Here is a 27,171-nt window from a genome sequence, read left to right on the forward strand (position 1 = left end):
TTTTGGGGTCTGGGGCTTTTGATTTACTTGCGACTGATTCACTTCTCCCATTCTCCTTGGAATGCCAAATCCATTAATTTACTTGCTCTTCCATCCTTCCCCCTTCCCAGCCCCAGCACCAGGGGAGTGGTAATTACAACAAATTGAGGGGCTTCATTTCCTGCTCAGCCCTCTCGCCACTGCACCCCCCTCCACTGTGCAGACTCAGGATGTGGGGGTGATGGCCTACCTAGTCTTGTTCTCACCTTCCCTTACCTGCAGTGTTTGTTAGAATCCTCCTCTTCTGGGGTGCTCCTTACCTTTTCCTAATCACTTCTGTGACTCAAATAGAATTATTCAGTAGCTCTTCTAAAGAAGTACCTTACACACTTGATTAAAAGCCCAAAGAGGCTTCAGTGACTTTTTTTTCTCCTGCTTGAGCAGCATCTGCCAATTTCCCTGATTTTCCTGCTAATTATCTTTGTGTTAGCCGGAATTCATTTAACATGTTATGGCCCAACGAAGACTGAGTACTGACTGAGGAAATACAGGATAGAGAGTTTATAGGATTTGGCGAATAAACTCTATGTGCTCAATGCACATTCTTATTTAGAAGAGGTGATTTTGTTTTTAGAAGAAGAAAACACCAAATCAAAACCGCTAAGTCTTGCTTCTGCCATGGCTCCATACCTAACACACAGCCTGGCACATTCTCTCTCATACTGCGCTCTCCCTTTCCTAAAGTTACGTGGCCTTAACCACATGGGTTGACCTTCAGGTGAGACAGCAAGTTCACATTCTAGCTCTGCCACTTCATAACGGAGTGTCTTCGGGCACAACTTTATTTAAGTTACTGAAGCCTTGGTTTCCTCATCTACAAAATGAGGATACTATCTCTCCATTGGGAATGATATTCATCATTATAATATAAGTAAAGGGTTTAACAGAGTACCCAGAGCATAATGAGTACTCAGTACTGGAAGTGGTGGTTATTATTATGATTACTATTGATAAAATTAGAATTGTTTCTGCACTTTATGAAAATATAGTAGATTCTAACTTTTGATGACCGTTTGCATAAATAGAGAAAGCAACCTTGTGCACAGCTCTCCGTTATTCTGTGTTTAAAGAGAAACCAAAACCATTGGCTGTTTTCAGCCTTACCAGAATCAATTTACTATCTTTGGGCATTCCAGTTCAGATTTATTGATCATGCTGTCTCAAGAATTGCAGAGAGATGGACACACATAAACCTTCTCTCACACATGCATTCTGTCTCTATGTACATAAAGTGTTGATTACATTTTAGAATATAATATAATAAATTATGTCATAGGTAAATGAGAATGAATCCCTTACGCTGACTCATTTTGAGAGAGAGTTCGCCAGAACAAAATCTAAATGTTACAGTTTTACAAGTACCTACCATTATGGTTTAACCAGTGAATTGGATTTCTGGCTTGATTTCTCTTTTAGATGAAACAGTTATTGAATCTTTGAAAATATTATCAAATTCTCAGTTTTTATACCATTTTTTATCAGAGATTGGACATGCAAAGAGTTTTGGCTGACAAAATATAAAATCTAATTTGTGGGAATACATGAGATATCTAATAGCTTATGAGATAGTTAAAGATAGTTTCATTGGCTTCACAAGATTTTAGTCTAGCTCTAGATGTTATAATTCCTAAACCAGGTTTTTTTCCTAATATATATATATTTTTTTCTCCATTCTCTCTGTATGTATATAGATAAAATATATGGAGGAAGTTATGTGTGTGAATTTATAGGTTTTACCCAAGCTTCTATGATGGGGATGGTTGTGTCTGGTAATTGGATACAGCTAAATGTTAGATAAAGTTTCAGTAATATACCAAAAATATAAAGTACAAGAATAAAAATTCCATTTTCTTTTGTTCCAGGTTCTCTGGGAGATGCTAACAAGGGAGGTCCCCTTTAAAGGTTTGGAAGGATTACAAGTAGCTTGGCTTGTAGTGGAAAAAAACGAGGTAAGACTCCGATTCTCCATTCAGGTACATAGATCAGAAAACAGTATTGGGGTTTTGCAAAAGACTTTTTCATCTTCTTCAAATTGAAAGTAAGTTCACGCTTATGGAAAGATTAGCAGTAGGAGCTAACACAAAGGGTCAAAGTGATGTTATTCCTCATGAATGGACCCTTTACATCTAATTGTTGCAGCTTCACGTCGTGATGCTGTAGATCAAAAATTGTACAAGTACTGTACTAGTTTCTCAGTCTCAATTGTAAAACCTAGGGGTTTGTTCTTAGTGATGAAAGAAGCCATTGCGTCCAAGGTAGGGGAACAGTTTAACTCCATCTCCTGCGTTTAGGACATCTTTTTTACTGGCCGGGAGTTGATATATCTGTAAGAGACCTTCAGCTACTTCAACTTACCTCTCCCAGCAGGAGTCACTATAGTACAAGAAACTGTCGCTTAGATGAGAATTTCAAAAATAAAAGAAGAAAAAATAGTTTCAAAAAAGGGAAAAATTACAGTTTTGCCACCTACGTTGAACACTACATTGAAGATGAGCTCCTCACTGGAATTGGCGAGGCAGTGGCGTAACTGCTCACTTCTTCATGCAGAGCCTTTCCATTTCAAAAGGACTTCAGTGGCGTAAACACCGTTTGTGCTGTGTCCCCAGCCTCGCTTTTCTTCTTCCCACAAATTGAGGCTTTCAGTTAGTTGGACCTATGAGCCTACATCAGAGAACATGGTACATTCATATCAAAGAGAGCAACTACATTTTGAAAGGTTTAAAATTGTGACTGAAACGCACAGCCATGGAAATTCTCAGCATAAGGATGAAGCGTTCAATATCAAGGTATTATGAGAACTTAGATCATGTAATGGAATCACGCAGTTGTCTTTGCAATGCAAAACAACTCTATTTCACAAAACTTCTTCATTTCCAAATCTTAGCTGTGCCCTCTACACAGGGTAAGATTGCAACCTTAGGATAAAATAATTTGCAAAATAGGGGAATATATAGAACTATTTCCCTTTTTAATGCTTTAAAAGAATTGGACTGATCTCCCCAAATGAGTGCAGAACACACTCCATTAATCAAAAAGCTGCTATTGACTAAGAGAAACCAAGTCTGTCTTTTAGATCACATAATCCAGAGTTACTTTATTAATTTGTCCTCCTGAGCTGTTGAAAATGGGTGAAATGTACATGAGAGCTGAACTTGATGGGAGAGAGCTGCCTATTTAAGAGAGATGAAAGGAAGTTATTTGAGAATGTGTTTTTCTCATTGTTTCACAGGAACTGTTCTGTTTTAATTAAATATGATTGTAATTCCTGGTGTGCTGTTAAATCAGATCTCACACACAGATTGACTGATATTTTCACAATGTGACAACCTACTTGTTTCTGTTCTGTTTCTTTTGCCAGTGATATGATTAGATATTTGGCTTTTGGTTTACAAATGAAAATAAAGAAAGTTATTGACCTCCTGTTGACTTTAGAGCAGAGCAATCCATGTTATCTTTTCCCTCTACATCGTTTTAAAAGAAACTACAAGAAACTTGTTTTAAAAGCTAACTGGGCCCTCTAGATATATAGAGGAGACAGAATAATATTTTTAAAATAATATCTCATCAAAAGGATCCCAGAATAGGTGTGAATCTAAAGTACTTTCAAAACAGTGGAGTAGCTGACAAGGATTTTAAAAGCTGAAGAGAAAAATGAATTTAGAAGCTGCCTTTGGTTAGTTGACTTGAGGTGTGGGAATCACCCAGAAGTCACCTTCAGAACCTCCTCAGCGCGAGAGGGCTACCACCTGCTTCTCCCCAATCCTTAGAGTGTACTCTTTTCTTCATAGTGAGATCTGATGACTAGCTGGTAACTGAGAGAGATTGCTCAAAGACATTCCATATTATATTTATTAAAAATAAGAGTAAGTTGAAAGAAATTCACATGGTAAAATAAATTTCCTCAACTTTTTAATAAACTTAAGGAAAGTTGGACATTCACTTATTTCCATTCTGCCAATACTTGTCAGAAATATAGAAATTAAGTTTAAGTGTAGTGTCCTTTGTTTTCAGTCAAGAAGGTGATGTCATGTTGTATCATAAATTTACTATAACAAATTTTGTTGACATAGCATTAAAAGAATTCCCTAGGATTTATTTTATTTCACAATAAAATTCAGACCTTGACTCACACATAATTTGTAAAATCCTGTCAACTTCTAATCATTTATTTTGTTTATTTTTACTTTGGAATAATTTGGGTTATTGAGTTGAGAAGAGAAAGCTTTATTTTTTTTCACAGGCTCACAGGCTTCATTTAAATGAAGAATGATATGTTTAAACTTTTAGGAACACATTTTAAGTGCAAGCTGTTTACCCTAGAATGTCCCTAATTCAAATATCAGGGCTACCCTTTTTTTAACTTTTTATCCTGAAAAAATTATAGACCCATAGAAAGTGGCAAAGATTATACACAAAATTCTCTGTAACCTTCACCTAGCTTCCTCCACTGTTGACATAAAGAAAAAGTGTAATATCAAAACCAAAATGTTGACCTTGACACATTACTTTAACTCTAGATCTACTCAGTTTCATAATTTAGAATTGTTCTATGTGTCTGTGGGAAGATCAATATTTTCTAAAATTTCTATTTGCAGATCTTTGCTTCTCAGCCCTTAATAATGAAATATGACCATTAGACAATTACTTTTGTTAATATTAAATTTAAAACTAGATCCATAAAGCACTGTTAAATGTACAAAGCTAACAATGAACATTCTAGAAGGAATGAATTTAAGAGGGCATTTCTAATACATGTTCTAAATGTAACAGATATTGGTCTGAAAACTCAGTTAGTGGTCATTCAGAATGTTATAGCAGCATAATGTCTGTCTTGTTATAACTTACATTCTCAAGAAAATGTATTTTTTTAAGTAGTAAGACTACTCTTCTTGATTAACATAGAAATCCTCAAAATACTCCATTGTTGTTGACTATACTTTAGGGAAAAAATTAACTTAGAAAGTAATTCTTGCATCTTATGTAGAAAATGGTACAAAAGGTATATGACCTTTAAAAAATGCCATGCCTGCTTTAGTGGTTGGGATATATTTCAATTTTAAATTTGAATCTGTTTTACTTTAAATTATTTAAGTTTTAAGTAATATTTAAGTACTCATATCTGGTTATTTCAGAATGTCTTAGTGCATGAGGATGGCCCACGTTTATATAATAGAAATTTAAGTACTTTAGATTCTATTTGAAAGTCTTTATTTAATGCACAAAATAATCCATTTTATAAAGTGTCTGAGTGGGGATTTAACTAATATTTGACCATATCAGGTAATTTAAAATAATTATGTCTCCTTGTATAATGTCCCAGATGTGGTATCTAAATGTTTGTCAGTAGGAAAAGATGATAGAAACGATCAACATCCATACCCATCCACTTCACACTTCAATTATTGGAAAAATCTTTTTAAAAGTTGTATTGAAAATATTACCCTTTATGAAAAATTATTTTTTTTTAGAGGCATGTTTATTTATTTACTTATTTGTTTGTTCTGTTTACACATGCACTGGGTACAGTCAGAAGCGCGGGAGGGTGAGAGAATTCACCAGAGCCAGAGCGGGGAGCAGAGCAGGCAGAAGGACCGAAGTACACTGCTGAGGGGAGCAGCGGGCGGCAGGAGAGGTCTGCGCGCCATGTGGGACCCTCCTCTGGTGGACGGGGAGCAGCCGGGGATCGAACCGGCACCGCAGAGGCCGCGGGCAGCTTCGCAACCCAGCGCTCAACCGCTGCGCCACCGGGGAGGCCCTATGAAAAATTATTTTGAGATGCAAGTGCTGTATAGTCAGCTGCATAATGGCACTTACTCTTCGTTTTATGTCCCCACTGCAACCATCTAATTTTTTTTAAAAAGTAAACACCTGCTTGAATTCTTGGAAAGTTCAGGGCATTTCAAAAAATACTTTGTTTGTGAATCAGAGTTAGAGTGTAGGGTCAAAAATTTATAAACCTCATTGTTTGCTTTGCTCAGCTGAATGGGGCATTTGAATTTTGGTGAAGAGTAAGAGTTCAGGCTTTAGGATATGTTTCAGGATCTGATGTTCTTGACTGCCTCCAGGTGCTTCCCTCCAGTCTTTATAATAAACAAAAATGCCTTAGAAGATTTCTCACTCTCAACAGCCACTAGGGGCATTTCATGTTCTATGAGAACTGCTACTATAGAGTGTTAGAACAGGATGGCTGTACATATAGTCGTTGGTGTATCAGGTTATTACAGTCTATGGGTTTGACCAACACTAAGCTATATTCGGTCATACATTCAAATTGTCTTATTTACCAGTGATAAAATGCACATCTCTTTAAAATGGTCTCCATGATCATTGATGATGAAGATGTTCTCTGCCTTGTATACTTGCTGCCCAAGCTGAGTAGGTTTCCTTGTTGCCTATTTGTGTATTTCATAGTTACCTATAAAAATTCAGTGATAGATTGCTGGTTTTACATTTAGTGTTTCAGTTATTTGCCTTTCTCCTGCTGTAATTTCTTTTAGAGTTGACTCTTTTTATTGCATTTATTGTGTTGAACCTCTCCATTACTGTGACTCCTCTTTGGAGGAACTGTATAAGCAACTTTAACAATTAAATATTGTGAATCAAAATATAAATTTTCACCCATCATTTATTAATCAGTGTAGGCCTTAAATGTAATGTCCTGTTTATGATCATAAATTAACTCCTATGAGCTTTCAGTTAGTTTTTGCTTACCTTCATGAGTAAACCCTGGTGTGTTGTTTTTCTTCTTGGTTGTATAGAGATTAACCATTCCAAGCAGCTGCCCCAGAAGTTTTGCTGAACTCTTACATGAATGCTGGGAAGCTGATGCCAAGGTATGTATATATTTGTTTGTTTGTTGTATTCAGAATTCTGAAGTTCTCCTTGCTTGCTTGACTTTGAGTTTTTAAAACCTGGGCTGATAAAATCCATGCGTTGCATGGCTGGCGTGAGCCCCGGGTTGGCTGTTCAGGCTTCCCCTTGACATCTGCTTATCTTGCTCCCTAGAAACTCTTCATTGCTGTTTTGTAGGCTTTTGCAGTGGAGTTGGAAAAATCCCAAAACTTAGGCTTTCATGTGGTTATCACATTTGAGCCCATTTCCTTTCCCTGCAAAGATCATTTTAAGACTCTCACATTCGTATGGAAATATTTATAGATAAAATGATAGGCTAGTCTTGAATTTGCTTCAAAATAAAATAAAGGGAAATGGATGACGGCAGAGGCTAAACAAGATTGGCCATAATAATTTTTGAGGCTGAGTGATAGGTATGTGGAGGTTCATATAATGAAAAGTTAAAAAGTAAAAGAGGCCTTTACAGATTAAACATTAGAATAAGAGAGAATTACATTCAAGAAAAAAAAAAACTAAAATTGTTGAAATCTGTCCAGTTTTTTATAGAAATATATATATGTTACAAACTGATCTTTTAAATAGAGATCTAAGAAGAAAAAAATTAGGAATGAAATTTCTTTCTTAACTTAAAACCAGTTCTCCTCAGAACTCCCCCCCGCCCCAAGAAGAGTTAATGACAGCATGTAGTCTTCTTCAATGTGTTTCTCTCGTACAATAGCACAGCCAACCCTGGCGGCAGTGGCTCGTGCGCCCCACGCCCCACGCACTCCCTGTTGGTTTGACTGGCCAGCACTTTGTTTTGGAAATTTAATGTTAGTTCTGCCCAGCTTTGTACATTTTATATTGGCCTCATAATCAGCAGCTTCAACCTTTGCTGTCACTCCTGTTCATAAAATTACCTTCACTCTTCTTAAGTGTAAAGTCCTATATTTACTTAGTATTTTTTTAATTAAAGAACTTCACATTTTTAAATGTTAATATTTGTTGGGGTTTTTTTTTAGTATATTATGACAATTTTGTGTAGATGTTTAGTTGTCTCTTTAGACCTTTTTGTTTTAGTATGTGATTATGCAGAATATGGGGATTTTTTTAAGCGTGAAGAGAAATGCCTGCCCAAAGCAACTAACCTAGTGGAAACTGTAAGCTTCTATTTGCCGACTTTCTCCAGGACATCCTGCCGAATGCTCTGACACCCTTTCTGTGCTCTTTCCTGCAGTTATGTGTCCCTTGTGGCATAAACAGTCATTTTGGCAGTACTTTTCTCTCCGACACTTAAAAAGAAATTTCACCTGAAATTATTTGCATTGGTACAACTAGATCTCTAGCATTGTGATTATATTTCAGAATGCAAAGCAGGTTTTTAATTTCTTAATCAGAAACTCTGCACCACATTAATTAAAATTCTAAGAACATACATTGATAGTGGATTAATTAAGATGGTGTAAACACCTAGTATATTAGGCCCAGCGTTGAGGCCATAAAGTTTGGCATGTTAACATGTTTTATCATGTTGGGGCCTCCCTAGTGGCACAAGGGGTTAAAACACAACCTATGAAGCTATCTGCAGCCACTGCAGCATGAGTTTGATCCCCAGCCAGGGAGCTACCCACATGATGCAGCAGACCTCTCCTGACTCGCCCACTGCTCCCCTCAGCAGTGTACTTCAGTCAGTCTGCCTGTTCTGTTCCCCATCTGTCTCTGGTGAATCTTCCCATTCCCCCTACCCCCCGCCATACCTCTGGCCTGTACCCCAGTTCTTGTATGCATAAATAAATAAATCTTTAAAAAAAAAATGTTTTATCACGCTAACACAAGGGGTCAGCTGACCAAAGGAATCTTGTATTCTTGCCAAGTGAAGTATAGAGAAAGTTTTAAATTGTTTTTGGTGCCTAAATTCATGACATTTTGTTCTAATAAAAAACGAATACATGTCCCCCGTTTCTGAGGTGATGGCATACCAAGCTGCACCCACATACCGGCTGGTTCAATGCTGATCTCCTCCAGACACACCTCGTAGCCCTCCATTCCCTCCTGGTACTCTCTTCCTTCTTTTCTTCGTGTCCCTCCCCCCATCATCATCAAGCCTTCATGGGGTCTGCCCTTGCCCATACTTAGGACCTTTTTCCTAAACCACAGTCTAGGCTACTGCCTTACCTTGTTTTCAGAAACATCTTTTCTTCCTAAATGAACCACAAGCTCTATGAGTGAATAGTAGTAGTCCTTGTGAGTGTCTCCCTAAGCACCTTACATAAACTTAGTAAGTAAAATGCCCACTTTATTGTTAACTGAACTAATCAGGCAAAGATCTACTTCACCAGAGTCTCCATTTCAGTCTCCAGCTATAGTATGTGATCGGTCAACTGGAAGTTTATGCCTGGCCTATGCACATATATAGAACAAAAATAGTTAAAATATTTTCTTTTTGTTTCCAGCCCTTATACTTTAGAGTATTAACACATAGATTAAAGTATTCAGCTCACTTTTAGAAATATATTTTTGAGTAAGGGGGGGAAATGTTTACAAGTTGGTATTAGGTAAATGTCAGATCATTTGTCAGTGACTTATATCAGGTACTCAGAATATTTTATTAAGAAAAGAAGGGAGTAAAGATGGGTATTGGTTCATCCTACACTAACATTTCTAAATAGTGAAAAAAGGAACTAAAATCATAATTGTGATAGGAAGTGGTATTTATCATTATGTGATAATATATTTTGAAAGCTTTAGGTCATATTCCTGGTGTCTGTAACCTGCCATCTGTGTGATACCACACAATTAATACTTTCCCAAGACTGACTTTCCTTATGTATAAGATGAAGATAACAAATATAGAAATAATGTATATAGATGCTTAATAAATTGTCCTGCCATGGCTTTTTAAGTAGGTAAACCCCACATAAAACCTAACAGGGACCTACTCCCTTCAGAGGGACTTCCATACGATCCAAGACCAAATGCTGTGTTCTGGAACTGGAATCCTCACAAAATATTCTTGCCACAAAATTCTGCAGGGTTGTTGCTTTTTAAATGTTCACTTTGATCACTTCTAACTATATATTCTAACTATAGAATTAAGGTCTCTTTTCTAAGGATGATTGCCATCCAATTACAGAAGAGTTTCACCTTATTTGAAGAATGATTAAATGTGGAAGAAAAACATTTTTCTATAAAAATTCATCAAGTCCTCCTGCTGCTTTTCCATGCAGAATGAAAATCCTTTATTTGTTGTATAATTACTTCCTATGCAAATGATTAAAACATTTTTCTTTTTGCAACCTGGCCTTTGTGGCAGAAATTAAAATGGGAACTAAGTCAAAAGAAGACAGAATATTTTCCAAATTTCCTATGTAAGGCATTTTCCTTTGTTTATTAGAACACTTAATACACAGCACAGAATTTAGCGACCTACGCCCTCTTTTTAAAAAAACAGACGTCCATGGCTGCACATGTGTATGTGTGTCCTTAGAAAAGTATAATCGTGACAGAACTCAGAATAAATATCCCAGTTTTATATTCCTGAGAAATATAGCGTAGGAAGCACTCAAGTCCTGAGAGCAAGCCACCTCAACATTGTTCCTTCTTGTTTTTGTGCTCCTAAATTAAAATGCATGTTTTAATTACAGCAACTGTAATTTGTTCCAAAATGGTATAATTATGAGGCATGATGAAGAGAGACTGTGCATCATCCTTTTATTATCTTTCTCCATTTCGGCTATAACCTTTTGTCTTAACCTTGGCTAGAACCTAAGCAGATAGGCTGGTGTAGTTACTGCTAGTTAAGGAGAAGCGGGGAGCCACTGCTTTTTAGTGTCTAGTAAACAGTTCCTTACAGTGTTCCAGCACCGATCTCATTGTAATGTGAAATAAACATTCAGAACAATGAAGTTATGATGGCCTTAAAATTGGAGAATTTTTTCTGACGACTGGTTTAGGAAATTTTATTAGTTCTGATGTTAATAAGTAGATTTCCCCCTAACATTTTAGTATAAAATGTTTAAAACATACAGAAAAGTTGACATATTCTACAGTGAATGTTGATCTGCCCATCCAGACTCTACTACTTGCCTTCTACAACACTTTCTTTAACCCATAGTTAGGTTTTTAAATAATTTAACTTTTTAGGACTCCTAATCATATGTCAAAGAGAGAATTAATACTTTTCTTCCTGGAAGAAAAACTGTTATTTTTACAACATTAAACTGCATGTTAGAAAAATGTCAGTTTTTTCCTTTGAATAGTTGACTGAAAATAAAGAATATGTTTCCCTAATCCAGAGTGATCTGAAAGGTGTAAGTCAGGACATTGTATATCATATTTCATTTTGTTCTGGTGAGCTAATTACTATGTTTGTGGATTTTCTTTTATATTCTACTTTAAGTCCTGACAAGTGACTATTTATTTTTTCTTCAGAAACGACCGTCTTTCAAGCAAATCATTTCAATTCTGGAGTCCATGTCAAATGACACTAACCTTCCTGACCAGTGTAACTCATTCCTGCACAACAAGGCAGAGTGGAGGTAGGCGGGCCTCCCCTGGGGTCCTGTGTCCTGACTTTGTGGGACCCATGGCTAGTTGCAGTACAGACAAGAACCAAAGAGCTTAATGATAGTCCTGATTTCTAAGCATGGTATAAAAATTGTTTTTTTTGTTTTAAAGATTTTTGGAGATCTAATAAGTCCTCCATTTCATAGTTAAGCAGAAAAGAGTGTTGCTCTAAGCTTTGTTGCCTTATCCTATGTCTAAGCATTTGGAAAGAATATTGAAATCCTATCTTCTGAGACAAGAGACAGTTCCCAGACATTTCTCTGCACATACTATGTTAGGAAGCTTCGGCCTCTGTCTGGTGAGAAATAAAAATGCTTTTTCCCTTGACATTTGCAGAGCACTGTATCTATTGGTGGAGGAGGCAGGGAGACAACCAAAACACTTTTAAAAGGAAAGTTTTGGTGTGATAAATCCTGTTAGATTTTGTCAATTGTAAAACAAACTTTGTAATGAGACAATTGTATTGTATGAGTGGAAGAAGTAAACCTGGGATGAGATATTTGAGCCAGGTCACGTGATGCACTAATATAAATAGCATGTTTGGGAGCTGACATTATTCCTCCCTGACTCAGCAGAGATTTGAGTAACTTCATCTCTGCTCCTGGTCGGGATGGTGTAACATGACTCCTTACGCCACCTGCTGTTGCCAAATGAAAACTGCATGCACCTTGAAAATAGGACTGACATGTTTACTGCTGTCATTAGGCATTTCTCTGAACTTATTGGTTGATTGGTGTTTTACAATAACCTTATTTATTTTTATTCTGTGAAATATCTATCTAGGGCCAGTGAGTTGATTGAATTTTTATATAGGGATAAAAAAAAAACTATATTCTCTGATCTAGGTATGAGTGACTTTGTTGTAGACTGAAATAATGAACATAACAAACGTGTGTGTAATATTTTTTCTCCTACTATAAAAAATCAACACATTTAATCAGATCACTCCCATTTAAAATCCATATATCTGCACTATTAGGACAAAGCCTAAAATATTTAAAACTCGTGAGACCTTCTGTGCTCTGGCCTCAACAGCCTCATTTTCACGGCATCATTCCATCCCTTAAATTCTGCCTTTAGACCCTCAAAAAAATGCATATTTTTTTCCTTACTCAGAATCCTGGCAATTGTGGTTTCTTCTGTTTAGTACTCATTCCGTTTAAGGGCACACCACCCCTGATACCCACACCCAATCTTAGCTCCTATGTGTCATTCAGATAGCTGCAATAACATGTCCCCAGAAGTGTCTCCTGACTCCAGACCAGATGAGGTTCTGCCCTGTGTGGTCTGACAGCATCTCCTTTGTAGCCCCTATTGCTGCTGGATTAATAAGCAGTTCTACAGCTTGTCCTTTAATGTGTATCTCACTGGCTAAAATATAAAGAGTCAGATAATCTCCTTTGTTCATCACTGTAACTGTGGCACCCAGAAGGGGCCTTGAACCAGCAGTTGCTCAAGAAATATTTGGGGAAGGCAACACTGTGGTCATAATAATGTGAAAAGACATTATGATATTACACACAAGAGAATGTGAATATATAAGGTGATTTGTTGGCAGTGATGCCTGTGTTTCTTTAATTCATTCATTCATTCATTCATTCAGATATTCCCTGAGCCTCTGCTGGGGCCAGGTGCCTTCTAGGTATTGGGTGTGGTGATGAGGCAGAAGGTTCTCAGCACGCTTGCAATGTTCACCGTTACTACTAAATATAAACTTACTCATAACGACTTCATTACTATTTTAATAAGTGTTATGACAGTGGGTGTGGATGTCTGAGTATATAAACATGGAATCTAATGTAGTCTGAGGAGATGATATAAAGGACGATTCTGCTGAAAGGCTATTTAATCCTCTATCTAAAGGATCAGGTGGATTTGAGGATGACTCAATATAATTGAAATAGGGTGTCTTTTTTTAAAAAAAAGATTTATTTATTTGTTTGTTTGTTTGTTTGTTTGTTTATACAAGCACTGGGTACAGTCAGAAGCGCGGGAGGGTGAGAGAATTCACCAGAGTCGGAGCAGAGAGTAGAACAGGCAGACCGATGAAGTACACTGCTGAGGGGAGCAGTGGGTGGCAGGAGAGGTCTGTGCGCCATGTGGGACTCTCACCGCCCGCCGGGGATCAAACTGGTGCTGCAGAGGCTGCGGGCAGCTTCGCAGCCCAGCGCTCAACTGCTGTGCCACCGGGGAGGCCCTGAAATAGGGTGTCTTTTAAAATATGTCAATGAAATATGAAAATAGAAAGTTGTAAAGTTTCCAAATAAAATTGTAAAGCCTTCTTATGGCAAAAGCAATAACCATCACAAATGAATTGGCAGGACCAATGTCATCCTGTTAAAATCTTGTTCCCCCTATATGGCTGTCTTTCAGGAACTAGTTAATCCTGAGAGCTGGAAAGAGAAGATATTGATAGATCTTTCCCTGAACCCCTAAACCACAGTTTGAGAAGCAGCAGAATTGTTTTAACTAAACTTGACAGCTGGTTGAAAACATGGGGAAGAATAATAATATTGACTGCAATAATATCAGGGAGCACAGCACAGCTGTAATATATTATGTTCCTACCGGATGCTTGTACTTTTTTTAGATTATCTTTTTTTTTTTTAAGATTTATTTATTTATTTATACAAGCACTGGGTACAGTCAGAAGCGCGGGAGGGTGAGAGAATTCACCAGAGCCAGAGGGGAGAGCAGAACAGGCAGAAGGACCGAAGTACACTGTTGAGGGGAGCAGCGGGCAGCAGGAGAGGTCTACGCGCCATGTGGGACCCTCGCCCATAGGCCGGGGATTGAACTGGCACTGCAGAGGCTGCAGGCAGCTTCGCAACCCAGCATTCAACCGCTGCACCACTGGGGAGGCCCTAGATTATCTTTTTTAATCCACATGGCGGCCCTAAATTATATCATGGATGCAAAAACCAAGGTCTGAGCAGGTCGGATACCTGCCTAAGGTCATGCAAGGCAGAACCCTGGTGGAGCCCGGCGGGTCTGGGTCATAGACCTGGGTGGCTCATGTGCTGCGCCATTCCTCGCTGGACTTGTGGCTGGTGCCATATGCCACCCACTCATCAGCAGGCACTGTTCCCTTGACTACATTCTGTTTTAGTGACGGAAAATATTACAGGGCTTGATCATTTTAGGTTATTAGGGCAAAACCACTGTGTCACTCAATATGCCACGTGCTGAAAAGAATCAAATGTCTTGTCGGCTCATCTGGATATTTCCAAGGACAAGACATTCAGACTGCTCCTCTATTTGTCCTGACTGTGTTTGGTGTCTGAAGCCATTGACTCGTGTAGTCTGATTCCAGTCCTGCTCTGGTGTTTCTGGCTAATGCTTGTTTTCTAGTAGAGCCTCCTCTATACATAGACCAGATGGAGCACTTCGTTTCAGAGAATGTAATGACTATATGGAAAATTCCTTTAAAGCTAAGTTATTAAAAACCACACAAATTCTCTTCTTTCCTTTGACCTGATAAATGATATGGAAGAAACCTAACATCAGACCCTCCCTGCTTTCTGTGTCTTCAGCTGGTCTCTCTCTGGGGACCTGGCAATAAAGGTGGTGAGCATTCGGAGTGGAAAATGTATCATCCCATCAGTTACGTTGTGTCGTCCTTACCCCACATGACCATGCACAGACCTGAGGAGCCTGCCCTGAGTGGGCACCCGGTGCTGTGGTGGAGCATGACACCTGTGTCTCTTGACAAGCATTTCGTTGGCTGTGTTCTTTCTTGGTGACCAAAATACTGTCACAGCAACATGTCTTCCTTAAAAAAAAAAAATCAAAAAAAGTTCACATTTGCAATTTGGATATTAGCACAGATCATTTAATATGGAATAGTAAATTTAATATAACTACTATATATCTCTCATATCATATACATGATATCGCTGTTTTTACCAAATTGGCATTTGATTGATTGATTGATTTTCAATTTTTTTTAATGAAGTGCCATTGTTTTACATCCTTGTTAACAAATGAACTTTTATTTTGAAGGAAGTCTGTCTAATGAAAGACGATAACTACAGCTCATTGTTAGTATTTTGCACACAGAAAATTGATACTTGTTGAAGGTCAACTTTGGTTGGATAAGTCAGGAAGCGAAAGCTATCAGATGATTTCACTCATCTGTGGACTAGAACCAAAAAAACATACAGAGGCCAAATGCAGCAGGAGTAAATCTTGGACTTTGTGAAGGAATTTATTGGTTACTAGAGGGGATGTGAGGGAAGGAGACATAAGGGGTTGTGTTAGCACCAGTAGTTTAGTGAAGGGTGAGCGGAACACAAGCACATGAGGGAAAGCAAAACTGTAACTCCAAAATTTAAAAAAAAAAATTTTTAAATGCAGTGACCTAACAAAACCCTTCTTTTTCAACTAAACCACTTAAACTGCATTTTGTAGAACAAAAGGGTGATGTAAATGCACCAAAAGATGCATTTAAGGCAAAACAAGGCATCACAAAAACTAAGGAGAAGGAACAACAGGGAGTAGCCACGTCTGTGTTGACCTCCAGAACTGGGTTAATCTCTTAGTGGCACATCACCTCCAACACTGCAGTCAGGTCCCCAAGCATCTGGGGGAGCAGTGTTGGGAAACTAGGCCTGAAGAGGCAGCTTGAGGGAGCCTGTTTACTCAGTCAGTGGCTTTTTCTGTGTCACAGCTTTCGGCTTGCTTAAGTGTTGATCTGTTTTCCAGAAGGGCTCAAAATCACAGTGGGCTCCCAGAGCTGGAACTCAAGATGAATCCTTGGCTTAAATCACAAGTGAAATTGAATGTGTTGGCCATTTACCATGATCAAATAGAACACCAGTGAGCTCAGTATCCCTGGCAGGAGAGTTGAGACATGGTTGGCAGAAGCAACACGTCGGCGGCGGCCCAGCCCGCTCTGCTCCTCCTTTCGCCTCCTAGTTCTTACTGGAAATGGCTCCTTTCATTCTCAATCCTCCATTTGAAAAATCAGAAATAAACTTTCCAAAGGCATAAAATTGTTGTAAGAAATACCAGGGATAAAATTTGGGTTTGACATTATTCTGAAAGATTGCTGATTTAGTTCCTTTCTTTAGGGACTGTAATATGACATATTATTTTATAATTTTCCAATGGCACCAATAAAAGAGACAGGGCTGACAGCAGATACCTTTACGCTGACCTACTTCCCTTGCCCTGAGGTACTTTTTAGATATCCAGTACAGTGTTCGGTCCAGACTCAATAGCCGCCCCCTGAATTGGGTTTAGCCAGTTAACACCCAGAGCCTTCTTGTTTTCATCCTCTTAGTTTTCTTCTACACGGACATTGGAATAACCTGTCTACTTATCTTGATTTTCCCTGGAAATAAAAAGATGTCCTTTTATTACATATATTAATTTAAATCTGTGGGCTCCTGCCCACAGTTAAGGTCTCAGCCAGATGCATGCAGCCAGTAATGCAGGTTTGACTCAGGGGACCTGAGAGCTGCTGTTGGCACCTCTCAGTTGCTAACCTACAACAGCCACCTGTTTCCAGTTTCTTCCTTCTGCTTTCTTCTCTGTGTGCCTCCACCAGCCCTTCCTTCCCCTGCGCTCTGCCTCTCTTTCTCTCCCTCTCTCTAGTTCTCTTGCTGTCTTTCTCGTTAGTGTTGCTTTTCTCAGGGGCTCTTCAGACACTACAGAGAAAGAGCTTACAGTTTCCAAAACATAAATTTAACTTGGTGACAGAAAAATTCATGCTGAGCCCCCTTACTACTTTCAGTTCATTCTGTGGTATAAAGGGCATTTTTTCTATAACTGCACATACTGTCCACCTTGTGAGGTTACTCAGCCTATAGAGACTAAGGAGGGAAACAAACACCTTTTAAAATGATTAGAATTAGGACCTCCCTGGTAGTGCAAGGGGTTAAGCACTGCACGTTGAAGCAATCCGCAGCCTCTGCAGCACGAATTCGATCCTCGGCCCACCAGGGAGCAACCCACATGGCGCAGCAGACCTCTCCTGACTTGCCCGCTGCTCCACTCAGCAGTGTACTTCGGTCAATCTGCCTGTTCTGTTCCCCCTCTGTCTCTGGTAAATCCTCTCACCCCCCACATCTCTGGCTTGTACCCCAGCTGTTGTATGCATAAATAAATAAATCTTAAAAAATAAAATAAAAAAATGATTAGATTTAAACCTAAATTTAACTTAGAATGCTAGAGATCATCTGACTCAGGATTTCTGACACTTTAAAGTTACCTGGAATTCCTTTACTAATTACTAGAAAATCTGGGTTCCACTCAGCCCTACTGAATCATGAACTCTTAAGAAGAGTCCTTGAGGGCCTCCCCGGTGGCGCAGCGGTTGAGCGCTGGGTTGCGAAGCTGCCCGCGGCCTCTGCGGCGCCGGTTCGATCCCCGGCTGCTCCCCGGCCACCGGAGGAGGATCCCACATGGTGCGCAGACCTCTCCTGCCACCCGCTGCTCCCCTCAGCAGTGTACTTCAGTCCTTCTGCCTGCTCTGCTCCCCACTCTGGCTCTGGTGAATTCTCTCACCCTCCCGCGCTTCTGACTGTACCCAGTGCATGTATAAACAAAACAAACAAATATAATAAATAAATAAATAAAAGCATGCCTCTATTAAAAAAAAAAAAAAAAAAAAAAGAAGAGTCCTTGAATTGTGTGTTTCATTGTAGTTTTTTAAACAAACCGTCTAGAAAAGGAGGTTGGGGAACACAGAGGAGAGGGGACCCAGTGGTCTATCAGTGGAGGATTATTGGTGCTGTGATGGTAGGCGTGGTGTGATAACTTACATTTGTCAAGGAATGAACCTGTACACCTAAAACATACAGTGCTGTAAATCAGTGTTACCACAATAAACATAATCTTTAAAAAAAAAGTTTAAGTACGAATTTTAGCCTTTCACTTTGATTAGCATCCTGAATGACCCAGTAAGTATTTAGTAACTCTTGAGCAGAGCTGAGACTTAAAACAGTTATTCCTATGTAGGTGTGAAATTGAAGCAACACTTGAGAGACTGAAGAAACTAGAACGTGATCTCAGCTTTAAAGAGCAGGAGCTCAAAGAACGAGAAAGACGCCTGAAGATGTGGGAGCAAAAACTGACTGAGCAGTCGAACACCCCGGTGAGTGTCCCCCAAGTGGTCAGCTTACTCCCCATCCCTGTAGAGCCCTGGCTTAGCATGGAGCATGGCAACTCTCCTGCCTTCCTCCCGCTGCCACCTCCTCACTTCTTGCCTTATGCCTGTGTATTAAAGGGCCTGCATTTATACTCAAGTAGTGCTCATAACTAATTTCAATTAACACGTTGCCAGAAATTTAGAAGAAGAGCTTACCCTACTTCTGGTTCTTTCCCTAAGATCTTTGACTCTGTCAGTGTGTTTGTATATTAGAATTACAAAAATAAAGTCTAATGTATTTTCACACCATCTGTTAGGTTCCAGCACATATGCCTAATGCTAATTAATTCTTTATAGTTCATCAGTAATTATTCAATGAATACCAAGGCAGCTAGCTGTCTGAGAAAGTCTTTGAGGTATCAGAACTTTACCAAGTTTTCCTTGTAAAACAGAGCTATAATATAAATTAAAAATGACATATAAAAGATAAGCAATAATATATTTTACCCAATTTAGTGTTGTGATCCTGGATAAAAAAAAGATTGGGAAAAAAGAACAAGTTTCCAATATTTACTATGCCTAGGAATTATCTTGATTTTTCCCAAGTCTTGCATTTAGAGGAATATTGAATTTCTATTTAATGATTTTGCTATTTAAACACTAACCCTGAGCTTACATGCTGATATGATATATTAAAGTCTAATCCAATTTCAGCATTCTTACCTGATTTAAATGATCCATCCTTTGGAAAATTAAGTATAAATTTATCATTGGTTTTCTGAGGTTTCTATGTTTTTCCACTTTAAAATCACAGCTAATCATAAATTAAAAGTAAACTTATATATTTAAAATTCATAAATATTCTTCACTTTGTGAGCTTCAAAAACCTTTTCGGTTTTTAAAAGTCTTAATTTCCATTAAGCAACCAATGTCCAATTACAAAGTGTTTTCCAATATCTACAGAATAAAATAGATTGCATCCATTTACAACGGATGTGGAGAAGCAACCCGATATCCAAAACAGGAAAATATAAGATTCAATTTTTTCCAAAAATGAGTGGTTATCCAGGGAATCCCAAAGTAAGAGCTGAATTGCTGCACATGAGGTTGGTTGGCATGGGACACTTAAAAAGGTACCAAGTTGATCAATTCAGTGAATGTAACTTGGCTGTCAAGAAAGAAGTCAAGGGAAGTTTCTTTTCTGGTTGAATTGATACCAACAGACAGACGCAGAAGCATCACCCTACGCATCTGCACGCTCAGAGCTCATGAGAGGCAGAAAATACAGTCTTGTCCCTAGAACACATCTTCTGAAGTCTGAGGGTTGGGGTTTATTTTTTTTTTTTTTGGTTGTTTTTTTTTTTTTGGAGTATATTGAAATCTTAAGCTATAAAGCACTGCATGGCTTGACTCTAAAGGTAGCGTTATTTTTTTAAAAAATCCTAAACTACCTATTAAAGTATGCTTTAGAACCTTTCTTTGGTTTATTGGCATTAGTTTTGCTAAGAAATTATGGGCTGCCTTGTGCCCGTTGTTGCTATGAGTAACGTAGTTGTGTAGTAAATAATGAAACACTGTGAGAGCTCAGTAGGTTGTGTGCTTGCGTTTTAACTGCAGAGAAGTTTCTGTGAAGGAGCCGCTCTGAGGGCTCCGCCTAACAATGGACAGCACACAGCCCACCGTGATGAGATTGTCTGCCTTTTTCTCCATATCAGGGCTAAGTTTTCTTTCTTGACAGTTCTTGCTTTTAATGTCTCTTCTGCTTAGTGCTGATATTTCTGAAGGAAAGAAAGTTTGTGCTCAGGTATTTAATAAGTAGCTGTTTTCTTTCATTCTCACATCAGTTTCTAGTTGGCTTTAAATGAGGTTTCTTAGAGAGAGATAAAAATAAGCCCTCTAAAAAAGAGGTGGCTGGAGGTTTACATTTACTATGTGTAGCTTCATTTTAATTATAAAAGTTTAATATATACATAACGTCATTAAAATATTGTATTGTTGGATTTATTTCAAGGACACGATTTACTTTCCTGAAATTAAAACATCAGTTAAAGATAGGTGGAAAGGTGAATTCTCCATACCTGTTTGTCGAGGTTTATTTTTTTTTTTTAATTTTTGTAGTAGTTTGATAGAAAAATTTGTTTATTTTACAAATAAGCTCGTTTGAGAGAGAGACATTTGTTGAGATCTTAAGAATATAATGTGGTGTGAGATAGCATCCATGAAGCAGTAAAAAGGCAACAAAGAGTTCTTGAGAGGATCTAACAATGGAGAATAAATTTGAGAAGCTGGGACATTTCCATGGAAAATAACATCCAGTTTCCAATGTTAAAAAATTTAGAGTAGTTTTTTTTTTTCTTCTGTATACTTTTTAGCCAAATAATATGAAATTCTTATTGAAACAGCAACTCTGGAGATCTTTTCTTGGTAGAGTGAGATATTTTATTTTTTTAGACTCTGCTTCAACTTCAATTTAAAAATGGGGAAATTGGCCCAAAAAAGTAATGTTATTCCCTGAATGTAAAGGTTATCAGAGAATATATCATTTGTACATTGTTTATCATAAATTTACTTACATTTAAACAACATTAATGATGTAAGCCTTAATTTGTTTATATCTCAGAAGAGGCAGCAGTACTTTTCTATTCTAAAACTTTTACCCCTGAAATGAATGTGAAATGAATGAATATGGAAATAGGTGGGCTGTTCAAAACAATTGCATAAGGTAGAAAAGAATGTCTGTGTCCACCTTGAGAAGGAGAATCTCTTGGACAACATTCTGCTAACAGAAAGAAATATACACAGTAGAGAACAGAAGTCACAATTTAAGTTAATATTCCTTCCCTTTCTCCCAATTTCCCTATGTATTTGTATATTTGTTTATAACTTAAATGTTAGACACTGAATCTGGAATTTATCCCCAAGTGAAACTTTTCATAAACTGAGTAATAGTGTTCCATCCTATTTGGCTATACTAAATAATAGATGAAACAAGTGAATTCTAGACTCATTTTTAGTTATAACCAAATACTAATCTAGCTGAAAAGGTAGTTAATGACTCAGATTTCCCTAGACCTGCATGGACTGTGGAACTGTTTTCATGCTTGAGCTAATCTTTCCTTGTTTGATACATGGTTTATTGATTTTCACTGGCAATTTAATCACTACTTAATTTATTTTTAATATAATGCTTAACTAAATGTTTCTGTGTGATAGTCAAATTGGGAAAAATTAAGAGAAATCCTGAAAACTGTTTTGTTTTAAGCCAAATGAAGGCTTAAAACTTGCAACTTTCTTTCTATTTGAAATCCGGCTTGCTGTGGTGCTTTGCAAACTTTTGGTTGTGATTTACTCTATCATTTATAAATTAGGACAAATGCACTGGAGCCAAACCTGCTATTTAATGGGTTCTCACATCATTCCCTACATTCGTTTATTTTACTAATCATTTACCTTCTGTGCAGTAGCCACTAATTTTGTGGTATCTGTTTCCTTTATTTAAATTGGTTCTAATTTCTCTTTTTACTTCTGTCCTTTCTTCCCTGTGATAGCTTCTCTTGCCTCTTGCTGCAAGAATGTCTGAGGAGTCTTACTTTGAATCTAAGACAGAGGAGTCAAACAGTGCAGAGATGTCTTGTCAGATCACAGCAGCAAGTAACGGGGAGGGCCATGGCATGAACCCCAGTCTGCAGGCCATGATGCTGATGGGCTTTGGGGATATCTTCTCAATGAACAAAGCAGGAGCTGTGCTGCATTCTGGGATGCAGATAAACATGCAAGCCAAGCAGAATTCCTCCAAAACCACATCTAAGAGGAGGGGGAAGAAGGTCAACATGGCCCTGGGGTTCAGTGATTTTGACTTGTCAGAAGGTGATGATGATGATGATGACGGTGATGAGGAGGATAATGACGTGGATAATAATAGTGAATGAAAGCAGAAGGCAAAGTAATGAAATACACTGTTTGGAAAAACAAAAGAAACTTGTTATCTCAGTCTACAAAATCCAGTAAGGAGTTAGAAGAAAACCAAGCACTGCATTTTCAGGCCAATCATTTACATGATAGTCATTTTTCTATTAGTTTTATGTTTGATTTGTTTTTACTTACAGAAAAATAGGGGGGGAAATTAAGCCAAAAAGGTACATTTGATGAATCAACAAATGTGGTGCCTGATTATAGAAATTTGTGATTCTGTATGCAATTTTGGTATTTTTTTTAGTTACTGACATTCTGTTTTTTTTTTTAAATGAATATATTGTAGTTTGTTTTTTATTTGATTTGATTTATTCAGTTGTTTAACAAAACTTACATTTTGAACAAGCACTCTTAACTCTAAATCTTCTTTGACACTTGATGTTCTCATAACGTATGACTTTTTTCCCTTGTGGTAATACACTGTACTGTCAGAAATAATTGGTAGCAACTACAAAATCCAACAATAAAAAAATGGAGATGAAAATTTATAACAAATACCTCTTCAGAAATACCTAAATGCTAAGAATTTCAATACTTATTAACACAGCTACTCAAAACCATACCTGAGAGATGTTCTCAATAATACATGTGAAGAAGAAATACTCTAATTTGAAACCAAACAGCAGATGTTTGCAGGCTTTCCTAACAGTGCCAGCCCTGGAAACTTCTTAACTATAACACACTGTCATGTAAGGCTTACGTTATACTTCATACAAAGAGAGAGGTGGTCTTCCTTCCAGGAAGTGCAAGTGTGGATACAGGCTGGTCTGTGCTTTCAGGAAGAGGGTGTGTGTGTGTGTGTGTGTGTGTGTGCACGTGCATTTGTGTTTTCCAGAGGTATCTAATAATTCTGGATTCTAAACAGGTGTATAGAGGGAACGAAATGTTATAAAAGGAATAGCAAAGATCAGTTATCCTCACTTTCGCTAAAGTGCAGGCTGAAAAGACTCCTATTTATATCAAATCTAGCCTTTCAGAGCTGTATGTTCTGGTCCTTGATTCTGCCAGACTGGTGTTAACGAGAATAGATACAGACACAGATCTGCAGACCTGGCTAGCCAGAGAGATATTCTCAGAATGTTATCACATATTTGTCAAGCTTACTTAAGGTCTAAAACACTGCTTTTAAAAAATAGAAAGACTTTTTTTCCCCCCAGCCTAAATGAGAAAGTATATTCATTTGATTCTTTAATCAAAGTACCTTTGATAGTTCCTTTAGGGAAGTTTTGAGAAAGATATCATCATAGATCTGTTACCTAATACTATTTATAAGTATATTCAGTCATAAAAAACCTCTTGTGATTTGAAGTATGGTATGCTTCTGACTCTTGCTAAGAAGTGAAAAAGAACCCCAATAGTATACTGTGCCAACTTTATTGGAGAAAAATAACTAATCAAATGGTCTGGATGTGAAATGTAGAAGAGTCTCAATAGCCTAGTGATAAAGAGGTCCAAGTGAGATCATAACTCAAAATCCTGGGTCCACTTGCTCTGCAATCTTAGGCAAATCATTTAATCTGTGTGTGTCTTCTCAAACAGAATGGAGAAAAGTACCCACTTCAGAAGACTGTTATGAAAAGCAAATGAAATAATATGTGTAAAGCACTCGCAGAATCAGGCCTGTGGTCTATTAATGTCATCAGTTAAAGTTAGCTACTAGTAATTATGCCAGTGAAAAGACATGAAAAAATAAGTGGTTTCAGTAAACTTCTAGAAAACAAAACTGTCAATTTCAAGTGATACTTGTTTAGTAGTATGAAATGAAATTAAACGTGGAAAACTTTCAGGAAAGATGCAGAGAATGTTCTCAGAATGTAAGCTGTACAAACAGATTTAATCTGTTGATCTGTTTGACTATGAATCCTGGTAGGTTTGCCTAGTCTAAAGTGTTTGCTACCTTCATCTAAGTAAACACAGAAAAGGTAGGTAAACCTTCCTACCCTGGAAGTGGGGCTCCCACATAACTAATGTGCTGACTATGCATGAACATAAGTAGGCTGCCTGCCTATGCTTAGACATAAAGAAGAACTCCCTGACACAAGCCCCAGTCCTCAAGCAGAAAACCTTGGACTGGAACAGAAGGGACAGTTTTCAACTCTGGACTTCCCAGCATGCCCTGGGGCATGCCCAGCAGCATGAAGGAGGGAGCCAAGGACAGTAGTTTAAAAGCTTCTTCCCAGCAAAGACAACATCATTCATTCCACAAATATCCATTGAGACCCTTCTCTGTGCCAGGTACTGTTCTAGGAACAGCCAAATATCTTTGCACTCATGGAGCTAACATACTAGCGAGTGGAGATGGACAGTAAATAAGACAAATGTATAAGACAATGTATAAACATTTGGTAAGTGCATGCTGAAAAATGAAGCAGGAAAGGAGAAAATGGCACTCAGGGGAGTGTTGTAGTTTTTTGAGTGAGGTCAGGAAAGGCCTCAGTGATAAGGGAATTTCTGTTGACTAATTTTAGGACCTGCACTTTTTGTCAGAATGTAAACCTTGCCTCCCACTTGAATAATCAGTAATACGTTTAAAACATATTCTAAATGAATCTGCATTTTTTCTTAATTTACACATAAATCTCTTGAATACACATAAATAAAATTACATTAAAGCCAAATAAGCTCCAAAGAGAAATGTAATAGGACTCTATATCCAGACCTAGGTTTACCATTAATGAGGTAATATTTCTCTAATCTCTCAACTGCTGCTATTTATGCTCACTAATATTGTAGAGATGGTCATAGATCAATGTCTACCATCAAGAAACAGCAAGGATTTTGGATACAGCAGAATTGATGACCTTAGTGATAAGCTTGAAATTGCTCACCTAGAATTGGACTATAGATAATTACCATATGATCTGGCTATATTACCTTTGGTTCAAATCAGTGTTTTTCTAGAGTTTGGAATATCCTTGAAATCTGAATCACATAAATAGAATTTTAAAGTGACCTCACTCCATCTGTAATAATTATTTGGGAAACTTTAGACTCTCTTCATTTTATTAACTTGAAAAAGAAATGCTTACTACCCATATACAGGATTTCTAACGATGATGTTAACTATACAGCTGCTAATTCCTTTTCTGATCAATTTTTCAAAATAGCAAATTGGTGTTGGATTTAGTTGCAGTTGCTTGACTTACATATGTGTGTATGTATTTCTAAGGAGTAATGAGAAACATAAAGATTCAAAGTAAGAATTGAAACTTAATAATGGTAATAACTGTGGGAACCATACAAATGAAGATACAACTATTTTCATCTTTCTTTATGTGAAGACTCCTAAGGTTGATCATGTAGAATTTGATGATACACTATTAGGCGATCTCAGCCAGGGTAGTGGTGTTTGGGAGTGCTGGGACATGTTTTTTGGTCGTCACTGTAACTGGGGATAGATTTAGTGCCCAGAAACAATCTCACTCAGCAGAGAATTCCATCCAAAATACCAATAGCATTGTCTCCTCATGCTTGGAGATCCTGGCACTTGTAGAGTCCACATTTAATTTTTCCCCTAACAAAATTACCCAAGTCAAAAGATGCACTTTCAGAATTACAACTACTACACAAACTGAATTTTGTAGGTTTGTGGCATTTGTTGTAAATCATCACTTGTGGAAATGGTTTTTCCCCTTTAAGTATGCTGCTGGAAACTGTCAAACAGTTAAACTTGCCCCCGGGCAGAGTGTCACTCTCCTGTTGACTAAATCCACAATAAACATAGAAGGAAAGCATCATTGCGAGAGCTACAACACTGCAAAGTAGTCAGGTTTATTTAAAGGACCTTTTTCCTAACCCTTTCCCCTTTTTTTTGAAAAATCCTATTTTACTATTTTGCATAAATAACCAATGGGACTAGGTCAAAGGCACATAGCATGTTTGTTTTTGATGCTCTGAAACTGTTGAAGGCTGGTTTTAAGTCTGTGATTTTTGACATGCAGTAGCCCTGTGAGGTTTGTAGGCAGAGATATTCAGCCTTGATCCCCATCATAATCAAGGATTTGGGAGGTGGGGGAAGCTTGGGAGAGCTCCTGACTGACTTCTAACACTATGATGTACATGACTATTTAGACTTTTCATTGAGCAGTAAGAAATTTATGAAAGATAATTTTGAAACTTTTTCTGAGTTAAATATTGATACTTTTTTTTTTGATTCTTGATACACTAGATTTGTTGCAGCTTTTTTGAAACTAACGGTTTCACCATACCACCTATATAATAGAGCATGATTTTTCTATAATCAGGCACCTTTTGCTGGTTCTGATTAAGACTGATTTCCTGTTTAGATTTTAAGCATTGCCAAAGAGAAGAATCTGTTCTATTCTTTTGATTATAGCACAGCCTGATAGCTCTAGATGCGGCATTTCTGTGATAAAATATGAGCGTCTACCAGGAAATCTGGAGGACTAGCCAGGCTTCCTCTGATTCCTACTTAGTTTGCACTCTACTGCCTGCGAGCTTCCTGGCATGTGATTATTTACTTCAAAACTAGAATTTTAAGCACCTACATTAATTATTTTATATCGTGTGCAGAGTGGTATATCTTTTCATGTCAGATACAATGCACTGCACATAATGCTTTTGCACTGTTAAAATTTTTGTACTAAATAATAGAAAATATTTATATTCTTTGAGTGTGAGCTTTGAATAGATGGCATTATCACTTTACT

General features: G+C 37.7%; 1 protein-coding gene across 1 annotated transcript in view; it reads left to right on the forward strand.

Annotated features, from left to right (window-relative positions):
- The window catches only part of MAP3K20 (mitogen-activated protein kinase kinase kinase 20), a 148,339-nt gene that overhangs the window by 79,768 nt on the left and 41,400 nt on the right, over positions 1 to 27,171 (forward strand). Inside the window, exons 7-10 of the mRNA XM_084254934.1 lie at positions 1,902 to 1,988; positions 6,798 to 6,872; positions 11,302 to 11,408; positions 18,400 to 18,535. Of these exons, the coding sequence (XP_084111060.1) occupies positions 1,902 to 1,988; positions 6,798 to 6,872; positions 11,302 to 11,408; positions 18,400 to 18,535 (405 nt within the window). The remainder of the gene's footprint in view (positions 1 to 1,901; positions 1,989 to 6,797; positions 6,873 to 11,301; positions 11,409 to 18,399; positions 18,536 to 27,171) is intronic.

This window comes from Talpa europaea (assembly GCF_964194135.1).
Source record: "Talpa europaea genome assembly, chromosome: 1".
In the NCBI taxonomy this organism is placed as follows: domain Eukaryota; kingdom Metazoa; phylum Chordata; class Mammalia; order Eulipotyphla; family Talpidae; genus Talpa; species Talpa europaea.